The sequence below is a fragment of the Lepidochelys olivacea genome (assembly GCF_965140295.1).
Source record: "Lepidochelys olivacea isolate rLepOli2 genome assembly, chromosome: 10".
Taxonomy (NCBI): domain Eukaryota; kingdom Metazoa; phylum Chordata; order Testudines; family Cheloniidae; genus Lepidochelys; species Lepidochelys olivacea.
In genome coordinates this window covers 31,942,183-31,955,729 of record NC_140420.1, presented here as the reverse complement: position 1 = coordinate 31,955,729, position 13,547 = coordinate 31,942,183, and the positions used below count along the sequence as shown (strand labels likewise).

Here is a 13,547-nt window from a genome sequence, read left to right as displayed (position 1 = left end):
GTATGTTTCTTCTGAGCACAGCACTGCTGCCTCTGAAATGTGGCGTCATTAATGCATTTACTGTTTATTGATAAGCGTTTCTGTAGTCCTCATTACCATGGTATCTGAGTGCTTCATAGTATTGAAAATACATCAAATACATGTGCACTTAAAGAGCCATACTGGTTTCTTTATGCAGGCAGCAAGGGAGTGGACTGGGGATCCACTTGTTAGCAGGTCAAGAGAGGGTGGGATGCTCCTTTCAATCCAGGGGGCAGGGGTCTTAACGGATGCACAGGGGCCTACTCTGTGCTTGTGTGCTGTGAAGTTCTCGGTGTACTTGGTGTGCTTGGAAATTTTGTGTGTCTGTGTGTGTGTGTGTGTGTGTGTGTGTGTATATAGAGAGAGAGAGAGAGAGGGAAAAAAAACTAGTGATCTCTCAGTAAAAAGCATACTTTGTCAGGGAGTTGAGGGAATGAAGGAGCTAGAGGTGTGGCCAGGCCACAGGTGTGCTCAGCTTCAGTTCAGGGCCTAGGTACCTATAGAATACACAATAAACAACTTGCACTTGTATGTAGACCAGCTCTCCCAGAAATGTGTGCTCTCAGATTTAATAACACTCCCTCCTCGGCATACTCAGGATGCGGTTTTTAAACATCCATAATGAATTTCCAGATGACCTTTTCTAAACACCACAGTGAACACACTCCTCACTAAACTACGGATAGGTGAGCTTCCAAAGCTCAGGATTTTTGAATAATCAGTCTCTCTTATGTTAAGCAGGCAGTCTGTTTGTAATAAATAATGATTAGCAGGAAGTGTAGCTATTATATTTTGCAGTGAAATTTTTCCCCCATACACACAGAACTCAAAAATAGCTGAAGAGACTGTCCTCAGAGTAGAACCAATAATAATAATAAAAAAAAAACCATCAGGCACAGTCCAAGCATGGAAAATTCCAGCCCATGAGGATAATTTTTCAAAATTTAGGAGTGAGTGGAAACTGAGATATGAAAACTGTTTTGCAATCTTAAGTATAGCATATACTGAGTAATTCAAATTCTGAAGCAAAAACAAAGCAAAATTTCCTTGCCTCTGTCATTTACAGTGACTACTATGTGACAATTAGCACATACACTTAGAAATTGAGGGATAATTAACGCACCTATTCCAAGAATCAAAGCTTATCAAGAATCAAGTTTAGGCTTATATTTTTAGATGGAAATGGGACTTGAGTCCCCTTTCTGTCCCAAACACAGCTTTCTGAAATTAGGTTGTGTGTCCTTTGCTGCATCAGAGGTTTGTGGTTTCATCTGAACCTGGCCTTTTGCTGAAAGTGTTGTTTGGTTTGGTGACCAAAATGCGTTCTTGCCCTTCTTGTCATATTCAGGAGAAATTCTAGGTATGGGGGAGGAGGGCCTTGAATTTCTGTAGGGAAATTACTAGCCCTCTTATAAGTTCTTCTGTAGTGACATTTCTGAACAGCATTCTTTGGAGTCCCAAGTCATGCTGCAGGATTTTCGAGAGAAGGACTCCGGTTCACATATTTAAGGCTATTTCCTTGAACCTGATAACATCTTAGAAGTGGCATCTTTCTATTCGTGTGAGCCAGGGGAAGGAAGGCACCAGGCAGGTGTTGGGTCTCGAGTTCAAAGTGACAGGTAGTGTGTAGAGTTATTAGGCTATAGACTTGTACTGAGTCTCTCATAAGTCACACAACGTTTTTTGTTTTTCTCTTCTGGTCAAGCCTGCTGTATTGTACTTATTTACATAGTGGGGCCCATATTTAGCCCAACGATTCTGGAAGTAGGTTTGCTCAGAACCACTCATTCTGATTTTAACATTGCTGTAGAATCGCTTTCGTGTTTAGAGAAGCCTGATTTCAGCCACTTTGACGGCATAAAAGCTGCCATATGTGAGATCAGCATTTGATTTCCCAGCTCTGGCTTTCCCTTTCCACTCCATAAGCCTGAGTGTTGTAGAGGTAGCACCGTGCGTGCGTGTGTGTATGGAATCCATGAATATGAGCTAAGAAGCTTTCTGGGAAGGATTAAGGGAGTTATACCTGAGGGAAATAAGCCTTTGTAAAGCAATTGGTTGTGATATGGCTTCTGTTTCGGACTGTGGAGTTCATGTCCTGACCCTGGTGGCCAAAAGCAGAAATGGAGAAGAGCCTCCTACTCCTCCTTCTTCCCCCCCAGTTGTTAAGAGTGCTGTCAGTGAAACAAAGGTTTTTCTGTTATACTAATGTGTCCTTTGCTGTTGGCTTTTTTGAGATGACTAAGTTCTCCCTCACGAGGGGGACAGAGTTTTCTGCTTGAGTTTCACAGAGTTAATAGAGAGATGGAATTACCCAGAATTCAATTCGGAAAATCTAAAACATATAAACATCATTCTGAATCTGGCTTACGTTGAAAACATTGCTTATTCATTCACATGCTCTATGCGACAACTTGGTGATTTGCCGTGAAGCCATCAACTTTGGTGTAGCTTGTATTTCTCTAGAATCTAGAGAATGGCCCTCGTACAGGGAACAAAAGCAGAAATTCTGGCTTTGTAATTCAGTTGGAGTTTACTTTGCCATCTTTTTAAGCAGCACTGCATTGTATTTACCAAAATGACCTTCTCTTCGTAGAGAACTGTCTGTGGAACATACTACATGTAAGGCAAATGGAATTTTGCTAACAGAGTTACTGCTGCAGATGACTTCTCAAAGTTGTGGGTGGAGGTACTCTAAGATAAAGGGGAGAGTCCATCTGCAGCAGACAGAACAGGCTAAGACCCAAATGTTATAATCAGGGATTCTGCTGTGCTAAGTTTCAGCCCTACCAACGTGTTGTGACTCGGCAAAAATGTTGGCCTGCAAAAACGTTGACTCATGCTTTTCTAGTTTAGATGTGAGGTTATCTGCTGTCTGAAGCTTAAATTCCTTTAAATGTCTTAACAGACATAGAGCAGCTGCTTACTGCACCCTTCCTGGCTTAGAACCAGTGAGCCCCACCTTATCAGCTGTCTGTGGCCGATAGGCTTTGCAGCACTTTCATTCTAGAGGGACACCTACAAATGGAATGTTTTAAATAAGTAATATTTGTTAGAAGTGTGGAAACCTAAATCAAATTCCATTTTCTTTGGGATTAAAAGTGCCATAGCACCTTTTTAGTTCTCTAGTGATTAGCATAAAATGTTGTTGAAAATTTTAATGCCAAAAGCCTACTCATAATGTCTGAATATTGGGGCATGTGTTTTCACTATGTAGCTCTACCTAAAGTCAGAGTATTTGCATGATTATTTGTCCCTATTCCTGTGTATGACCAGGCTTTGATTCAGGTGAAGAAAATTAAAATAATGGTGACTGTGTGATTTGCAGTCAGTGTAAATAAGCTTCCTAAGGTTTGACTAAAATGGGTAAAACTAACACCAGTGCTCCAGTATAGAGAGATTGGCTTGTGGTAAAAGCTGTGTCATCCTTGTATTTCCAGAGCTTTTGTATTAGAATTTATTGATATTTTTAATTTTTTCAGTACTGTGAAGTTTCCCTCTAATGCTCTGAAGGTCTGTTCTGTAATCTTTCTTTTAGTAAATGGTCCAATAACAAATGGGAAGATACACAAGTAAAATGAGTAATCATGCCATAGGTTATGTTTGTTGTTTTGTACATGCCAACTTGGAGATCCCTCCTCATCATTTTCATGACTACTTCTTGGCCTAGTTATGTATGTTTGACTTGCTGTAGTTACGGATCTCTGCCCTCCTGCTTTACTACTGTGTGAGTCAGAGAAATCTCCTTTGTCTTGACAATTGCCAGGGAGGCTGACCTCCAACCTAACTATTAAAGATAATTCATGATCTTTAATGAAAATTATTAAAAATAACTTGTCCAGCAGTGCAACACTCATGTTTCATCTAGTTTCATGTTTTTGGCAGCTTCTGAATTATTGACCAGGTCTGTTCTTCTATTGCCTGTAGGCGAATGCAGATCCATCAGTGATCAACTGTTTACACAATCTCTCTCGTCGAATTGCCATAGTTCTACAGCATGAGGAGCGTCGTTGCCAGTACCTGACCAGAGAGGCCAAGTTGATCCTAGCCATTCAGGATGAAGTGTCTGCCATGTCAGAAAGTGAGTTCTGAACTCAGGGTAATGGGGAGCTTATTTACCAAAGGGTACTTTCGACGTGGGATAGTCAGTCAGTTACTGGCTAATTTAATGAATAATCCACTTAAATGCAGATTACCATGGTTTGAGAATGTTAGTGTTGTGCATACGTGTAGTAACAGTGAGGCAGTAGCAGGAATCCTGGGAGCTGGGTAACAAAGTGACTTAGTGAGCAAACCTTTCACATCTTGTTAACCGTAACAAGTCACCAGGACCAGATGGCATTCACCCAAGAGTTCTGAAAGAACTTGGATGTGAAATTGCAGAACTATTAACTATGGTTTGTAACCTGTCCTTTAAATCATCTACTGTACTCAGTGACTGGAAGATAGCTAATGTAACATCAATATTTAAGAAGGGCTCTAGAGGTGATCCTGGCAATTACAGACTGGTAAGTCTAATGTCAGTACCTGGCAAATTAGTTGAAACAATAGTAAAGAATAAAATTGTCAGACACCTAGAAGAAGACAAATTGTTGCGCAAAAGTCAGCATGGTTTCTGTAAAGGGAGATCATGTCTTACTAATCCTATTGGAGTTCTTTGACGGGGGTCAACAAACACGTGGACAAGGGAGAATTAGTGGACATAGTGTACTTAGATTTCCAGAAAGCCTTTGACAAGCTCCCTCACCAAAGGCTCTAACGTAAATTGAGTTGTTATGGGATAAGAGGGAAGATCCTTTCATGGATTGAGAACTGGTTAAAAGACAGGGAACAAAGGGTAGGAATAAATGGTAAATGTTCAAAATGTAGAGGGGTAACTAGTGGTGATCCCCAAGGGTCAGTCCTAGGAACAATCCTATTCAACTTATTCATAAATGATCTGGAGAAAGGGGTAAACAGCGAGGTGGCAAAGTTTGCAGAAGATACTAAACTGCTCAAGATAGTTAAGACCAAAGCAGACTGTGAAGAACTTCAGAAAGATCTCACAAAACTAAGGAATTGGACAACAAAATGGCAAACGAAATTTAATGTGGATAAATGTAAAGTAATGCATATTGGGGAAAAAATAACCCCAACTATACATATAATATGATGGGGGCCTAATTTAGCTACAACTAATCAGGAGAAAGATCTTGGAGTCATCGTGGATAGTTCTCTGAAGACGTCCACGCAGTGTGCAGCAGCGGTCAAAAAAGCAAACGGGAATTTAGGAATCATTAAAAAAAGGGATAGAGAATAAGACAGAGAATATATTATTGCCCTTATATAAATCCATGGTACGCCCACATCTTGAATACTGTGTACAGATGTGGTCCCCTCCTCTCAAAAAAGATATACTGGTATTAGAAAAGATTCAGAAAAGGGCAACTAAAATGATTAGGGGTTTGGAACGGGTCCCATATGAGGAGAGATTAAAGAGGCTAGGACTTCTCAGCTTGGAAAAGAGGAGACTAAAGGGGGATATGATAGAGGTCTATAAAATCATGAGCGGTGTGGAGAAAGTGAATAAGGAAAAGTTTATTTACTAGTTCCCATAATATAAGAACTAGGGGCCACCAAATGAAGTTAATGGGTAGCAGGTTTAAAACAAATAAAAGGAAGTTCTTCTTCACTCAGCGCACAGTCAACCTGTGGAACTCCTTGCCTGAGGAGGTTGTGGCGGCTAGGACTATAACGGGGTTTAAAAGAGAACTGGATAAATTCATGGAGGTTAAATCCATTCATGGCTATTAGCCAGGATGGGTAAGGAATGGTGTCCCTAGCCTCTGTTTGTCAGAGGGTGGAGATGGATGGCAAGAGAGCGATCACTTGATCATTGCCTGTTAGGTGCACTCCCTCTGGGACACCTGGCAATGGTCACTGTCAGTAGACAGAATACTGGGCTGGATGGATCTTTGGTCTGACCCAGTATGGCAATTCTTATGTTCTTAACTGGAGCCTTGAGTTTCCAACGTGACTGGGGGTCATGGGCAAAATCAGGCTCTTGTCTTAGTCCGTTTTTGTACATGTATAAAAGCCGTCTCTTTACTGCTTGGCATAACTTCCAGGTTCTGCTTGAGAGAAGTTACTTGGAATGTAATTGCCAGATTATAGTGCATTTAAACAAAGGAGCAAGAAAGAATGAGACTAGTTCCAGTTTTGGAATGGAGTTGTTTAAAAAAGGAATACTGCAACAGTGTAAAATGTTATCCTTTAGAGTTTACATAATTTATTACAATAATTGGGTCCCATTGTTAAAGCCAACCAATAAATGGGGCAAATCTTTGAGAGAGGCGCTTTCATTTTTGGAGGGTGGTGCTATGCTTGAAGTCACTACAATATTATATGCCAGTTACTAACCCAGCAGCCAATGAAACCCTGCTCCTGAGCTGTGGTGGTATGTGCCCAAGTGTGTATTTCCACAAAGTAGGGGTTGTACTGGAGAACCCACACAGACCATTTGCTATAACAGTCTTTCTGATTCTCACTATGATTCAATCAGAGAGACAAGGTGGATGAGGGAATATCTTTTATTGGACAAACTTCTGTTGGTCAGAGGCAAGCTTTCAAGCTTACACAGAGCTCTATTTTTTTAAAGATATTCCCTCACCCATCTTGTCTCTCTAATATCCTGGGACTGACATGGCTAGAACAATGCTGCTTACAGTGTATGATTCAGTTGGACAAATGGACCTTCTCAGGCCTTATCTCTACTTTTCCCTTCCCCTTATAGTCCCTGAGGTGACCTACTCTAACCTCAAGCCCTTGAGGTGCTATCATGGTTCTTTTTTCTCTGTAATTCCTGTTAAAGACTCCCATGTGTATCCGAGCTTTGAAAGAGCTCTCTTACTGCAGAATTTCTTGTGCTTGTCATTTTGTTTTGTTCATTTGTTTTTTAAGAAAACAAAACCCAAACCCTTTTGTGTGTTAAAGGAAGATGTTTATCACTCTTTTCTGAATTATTGCCATGTTGTAGCATGTAGTTATAAACTCAGTATAAAATGTCACTGAAAATGCTAATGCTGAAAGCCCAATCATAATGCAGCAAGGTCTCAGTATTGGAGCATGTGTTTGCATTATGTGGCTTTGCCTACAGTCAGAGCTTGTGCATGATTCTTTGTCATGATTCCTGTGCAAGGTGACGTTCGGAGTCAGGTGAAGAGAATTAAAATCTGGTGGTGGCTGCATGAACTTCAGTCAAAGTAAGCAATCATGGTTGACATAGTTGGTAAAGCCTCTAATGCACACTGACCCGCCTGTCAGAGCCCACAGCTGGTGTTTGCAAAGGAGCTTTAGTTTTAATCTGATATTTTTGAAACCCAAAACAGTCAAAACTGCAGTTTGCAGGAGACTAAAGTATTCACCTGAGACAGCTCTTCTGGTATCCCCAAATATCTCGGTGTAGCTGTTCTTTTGCCTTTCTCATGCTTTTGAGTATAAACAAAGGGCACTCCATGAATAGGGCCAGTTTGAATGGGGTTCTGTGGCTTTTCTCATTCAGACTGCCTTTGACTCCACTTTGCCTTATCTCTGAGATCACCTGTGTTACATAGAGATCCCCACTCTACAAGTGAAGTATCTCGGTTGCTTTTGTGACTAGTTCTGCTCCTGTCATTCACTAGGGAAGGAGTATGAGTGATACAGATATGCCTTCTGGTGCATTTGCTATCCAGATGTGGGAAAGCCCTCGGGTAATCAAATCCAGGTTTCCCATTCTGTGACCCTGTATGCCAAGCCCTCTGGCCATCCTCAAGAGGGATCTTTCTATTTCGCATGTAGAGTTTCCATGACTAGTGTAGATAGTAACATGGCATTGTTTCAACCTGTTATGAAGATGTCCCCCTTTTTAAGGTCACTCAGTAAAATTTTCAAAAGAACCTATGTCTCACTTTCAAAAGTGACTTAGACACTTAAGAGCCTGTGGTCTCATTGAAAGTCAGTGGGACCTATGCACTTTTGAAAGCGTTACTTGCTGTGATGTAACCTAAGAATCCCAATTCTGTTGAGAGTGAGCCAGTTGCATGAGCTGTTACAGTTAGAGTATGGAGTGAATTTCTGGAGCTTTACTAATAAATCAGCATTAACCTCTTAAGTGTGTATGTGCCTTGCTTTACTTTCACAGGGGTACAACATGTATTGTCTTGCTACAAGCATTAAAAACTAAAACTTAGAAGTAAAAACAAAGAAGTAGTTGCTCCTCAGATTAGTGAAGATGCCCATATTGCATAAAGTTGGGATTCAAAAAGACGTTCTTATTACTTTTGCTTAATTGAAAAACAACAACTGTGAAAGGTGAATGTGGATTAAACGGACTTGAATCTGTCACTGTCTAATCTGTCCACAGAATCTGCTATTACAATTGTGCAAAATTCAGTTGACCGTCTGAAAGCAAGGTTTCTCTGCTTTGAAAACAGTTGAATGCTTTTTTGTTTTAATCTTCCCATAGCAGCAGAAGGTCCGCAATCACCTTTCCATCACATTCTGCCCAAGTGCAAGCTGGCCAGAGACCTCAAGGAGGCTTATGACAGGTAAGAGGAGTCCTTCTGATAGCCCATGCTATTCTGCTTCTTGGTGAAAAGTCTTTGACCTGTATATTATCACTAACTCATCTGATTTTATGTGTCTCTTCCCATTAGTGATTTTCGGATCACTGGAGACACCAGTTCAGAGAGGAGGTTTGCCTTTATTTTTGTATTGTGTTTGAGTCCGTCTCATACCAGGCAGTGAACATGAACAAGTATAGAGCCCAAAAAGTGAGTGGTCCTTTGGGCTTTGAAGTTAAACCAGGTGGAGATTTGTAGCAATATGGAGTTTAGCTGTCGGAGTAAATCAGAAACATGATGGAGACCAAGTTGCTGTCTTGGTCTCTCCAGTGGGATATCCCAGGGATTATCTTCTATAAGGCTTGATAGGAGTCTTTGTCATGGCTACAAGAACTGTGCTACTCTTCCCTGGCTGGCAAGAGGCCTAATGACAACTTATTTGCAAAGCAGCATTTTGGGCAGCAGCTCTCCCAGCAAGCACCCAAAACATACAATTTTATGCAGTGCCCCATGTAACATAGTTGGCAGTTCCACAGGTTGCCCCCACCTCACTTGGTTACACTGTGCGCGCATGAAAGCCTGAATGAGCGAGGCCTTTAGCAGCATATAAACTGCAACCTGTCAAAGCCTGACCAGTTGATGGTTCTGGCTGGGATTTCAAAGATGTCTAAAGGAGTTAAAAGCTCAGTTCCCATGAATCTCAGTGGGAGTTGGGCACCCATCTCCCTTGGGCTCCTTTTGAAAATTCCAGCCTGTGTCTTTCTGCTCTGACAGTTATGGCATTGCTAACCCCTTAATGCAGAGCAAAGGGCTGGATTTGGTGCACTAGCATGTGTTGGTGACAATAGCTACCACAGCAGGGGGAGAAGAGAACCCTGAACCAGGGGCCTTGGCAGATAAGTAGAGCAAGAAGGTTGACTCAGTGTTTAGGGGCCAGGCTTCAATTCCTTGCTCTGCCACAGACTCCCTGGGTGACTTTGGTTAAGTCACTTAATCTCTATGGACCTAAAGTTCTCCATCTTCAGAAAGGGGTAGTAGCACTTTCCTACCTCACAGGATTGTTGTGAGGATAAATATGTTAAAGACCCATGATTAAATACTACTGTAATGGGGGCCAGAGAAGCATTTTAGATAGGAATGGATTGTCAAAAATCTTCTATATTAATGGCTCTTGAACTTAAACTTCTGGAAGAAATTCAGGCCCCTTTGAAAGAAGCTGCAGAATCTGGATTTGGTGTGAATCCTGTAAAACATACTCTGAGTTTTATTTGAAAACATTTTTCCTGGCCTGGATTTTGAATATCCAATTCTCACTCACTTCTTGTTTTTCTGCCTTCCTTCTGAATTATTTGTGACTCACTAAGGTTGCCACTGAATGATAGACTATGGGGACTGCCCAGTAATACAGTGACATCTAGTGGCTGAGAACAGTGACTGAGAGAATTTTGAATCTAGGACCAAAACTCATGGTAAGGACGGATAATACATAGCAGCGGTGCCAACACAATTTTCCCAGTGTACTAGCAGCTGCCATCCATTGAGATAGACATGTTCTGGGACAGGGACTATCTGGGGGAAGTAGGTCCCCTCCTCCCCCCAGCCGTAATCCATGCTGTAGTGGAAACTTCTGCCACATTATCTCACCTTGACATGGAGCATTGCTCAATGGAATCTTGTCTTTAATTATTTTACCTAGCTTATTTCTGATTTGAAGGCGTTACTAGAGTCTATCCCAGTTAAAGCTGGAATGAACTTGTTTGATGGTTTCCTCACCAAGTGCTGTTTGCTTTATATCTTTAGAGTCTGCTTTTATGGCATTGTATCAGCATCACTGTACAATTACAGTTGTTTACAACATTATATGCTTTGTATCTCTTTGATTAGTCTGAGGTGGGCAAAGCAATTAAATAGTTATAAATCTTGATAGTAGCCAATTATTGTCTTAATTGTGTATGAATTTCTGGCAGCTTACCTCCTGGGAAGCAGCATGGTGCAGTAGATAGGGCACATGGAGTTGTGAACCAGGTTCTATTTCTGGTTCTGCCAGTGGCTCACTTGGGCAAGTCAGAAACATCCACTGATTTTTTTGGATGCCCAATTTGAAACATCTTGGACCTGATTTTCAGCAGTGCCAAACCTGAGTTGACTTTAATTGGAGCTGTGGTGCTGTAACTGAGGGGGATGCAATTGTTTCAAAGTATTTTCCTACAAGGTGCTCCCCACTAGATGGCACTGGAGTATTTCAAGTCAGATCTGACATATCCGTAGTGCTTCATTCTGTCTCATGAGATGTATAAAAATCTGAACCTTTTGTCACAGCTCAAAATGCATTGAATGCTCCTATCTTTTTAATTGCGGTATAAATTAGGTGGGCTGTCATGATTACAGGTAGTTATAGCATTAGTTCCCATGATCTCCTAATGACTGTAGAAGAGAACCTCAGAAAGCAGGGGTTTTTAATGATTAGTTCAAAAGATTTTAATGCGTTTGGGATCCTCAGACATTTTTCACACAACTCTGCCTACAATGTGAACAAAAAGCTATGGCTTGAAGGCCAAAATATCTCAGCTACAGCTCACTTCTAAGCTGCAAACATGCACTCATCATAAAACCTAAACCCTCCCACTAGTCCAAATTTAGGTAACCAAACAGACTGTTTGCCATAGATTAAACTACAGCTGCAGAGAAGCTTTGTTAGGTTTACACCAGCCCACCACTTGATATTTTCTTCTTCAAAACCTCTGTCTGTTTTAGTGGGGCTCTACTGTTTCCATCCCTTTCCAGATAGGTTTTTCATACAAGAGCAACCACACACTTTCAGGCTGACTGATTTCTTTTAGGGGAAGGCTGACAACCAAAGAAAGAATGAACAAAAATAGAGAAAATCTTCATGAGGGTGTTGTCTCTCTGTTAACATTTTGTTTCAACTTTGTCTCTCAAAATGTCAGATGTCCCCACAATATAGGCAGGCTTTGTAGAAATTTCTAAGGTGAAATACAGAACAAAAGTGATACGTACACCACAAAAGGTTTTGAGACAGTGGGCTTGTCTAGATGGCTAGTTTAAGTATGTGGCAGGTTGGAGTGTTTCAAAGCAGAGTAGATCAGCACACTCTAGGGAATTTTTAGTGCACAGTAGCAAGGTCCACGTGGCCAGTTAGTGCGTGACTTGCTAGTATGTTGTAGATTTACAGCCCAACTTGCAGTGCACTGACTAGTCATCTGGACAAGCCCAGAGACTACTTATACACAAACTGGTCTCCATGGCTCAGTAGAAGAGGCTACTAAGAGGTCAAAATAATTACAACATCACCACATGAATAAGGCTGATGTACTGACACAATAACAGCCATAGTGCATGGCAATGCTTGGTCCAAAAGCCATAAATAACAGATAACAAGTAGTGTACATGCAAAAAGGGGTACATCTTATTCAGTGCTCCAAATGGCTACTGCTTTGTATTTCAAAGAGCAGGCTACCAACACAAGACTATAATCCGCTTCCTAGGGTACATTTTGAATAGCATCTAATAAACATGTCTATAGGACACTCTACTTGTAGATGAAGTGGTGTAAAAAGGTGAGTAGATATAATTATCTGTATCTTGCATATGGAGAAACAGGCGCAGAAGTTAAGGCCAAAATTTTCATAAGTATCTACAAATTTTGGATATCCAGTTTGGGACATCTCAGATCTGATATTCCACGAGTGCTGAGTGTCTGTGTTGAATTTAATTGGAACTGTGGTGCTCATCACCTCTGAAAATCATGTTCAGGGCATCATAGTGGACAACCAAAATTAGTGGACACTTACTCTTGCACTTACAACTATTACTCATTCACTTTAATGTAGATAATTGAATACATTGAATTTTGGATTCAGATGTTATTACTTAGCCCTGGTCTAAACTGCAAAGTTAGGTCGACCTAATTATGTCCATGTACACACTATAGCCTTGCTCCTGCTGATGATGTAAGTGCCCTGCTACACCAGCATCATAATTCCACCTCCACAAGAGTTGTAGGGCTTATGTCGGTATAGTTAGGGTGACAGTGTCTGTGTAGACACTGCAGGTTACTTACATCGGCTGTTTGCTGTCATTCAGAAAGCAGCTCACAGCTTGGGCTGTCACCTCCAGATTGGGGGGGGGGGGGGGGCGCTCCAGTTAGAGCCTGGTGAGCTCCTCACTCCCAGTTGGGCCTGGGCTCTCTGCTTGGAGCCGGGGTACCCTCAGGGTCCTGGCTCCCCTCTCCCCTCCAGGTTGCTGCCTGGGTTCCCCACTACCGCTCGGTTCAGTTCACTCCTGTCTGCCAAAGAGGAAGAAAGGATTTGAATAGAGTGTTTCCCACCTCTCAGGAGAATACTCTTAACTACTGAGCTATGCGATATACTGATGTGGGCTTTGTGTGTATAAAAAGATCTTCTACACTTTCCACAGTATGCATCCGATGAAGTGAGCTGTAGCTCATGAAAGCTTATGCTCAAATAAATTGGTTAGTCTCTAAGGTGCCACAAGTACTCCTTTTCTTTTTGCGAATACAGACTAACATGGCTGTTACTCTGAAACCTGTCAATCTAGGCTGCTGAAGTTGTTCCATTGTGGATAAATACATAGCCATTGAAGCAGGGAGACTGAAGCCTAGGCCCTGGTCTACACTAGGACTTTAGGTCGAATTTAGCAGCGTTAAATCGATTTAAACCTGCACCCGTCCACACAGTGAAGCCCTTTATTTCGACTTAAAGGGCTCTTAAAATCGATTTCCTTACTCCACCCCTGACAAGTGGATTAGTGCTTAAATCGACGTTCCCGGCTCGAATTTGGGGTACTGTGGACACAATTCGATGGTATTGGCCTCCGGGAGCTATCCCAGAGTGCTCCATTCTGACCGCTCTGGACACCACTCTCAACTCAGATGCACTGGCCAGGTAGACAGGAAAAGAACCGCAA

At 41.7% G+C, this 13,547-nt stretch overlaps 1 protein-coding gene across 5 annotated transcripts in view; it reads left to right on the top strand.

The window, feature by feature from the left end:
• NPRL3 (NPR3 like, GATOR1 complex subunit) overlaps nucleotides 1–13,547 on the top strand; it is a 96,866-nt gene that overhangs the window by 23,276 nt on the left and 60,043 nt on the right. For 4 of the 5 annotated variants that reach the window (XM_084642282.1, XM_084642284.1, XM_084642286.1 and 1 more), the window contains 2 exons: nucleotides 3,946–4,099; nucleotides 8,504–8,585. In XM_084642282.1, coding sequence (XP_084498408.1) covers nucleotides 3,946–4,099; nucleotides 8,504–8,585 — 236 coding nt within the window. The remainder of the gene's footprint in view (nucleotides 1–3,945; nucleotides 4,100–8,503; nucleotides 8,586–13,547) is intronic. The other variant, XM_084642283.1, reaches the window with a different exon arrangement.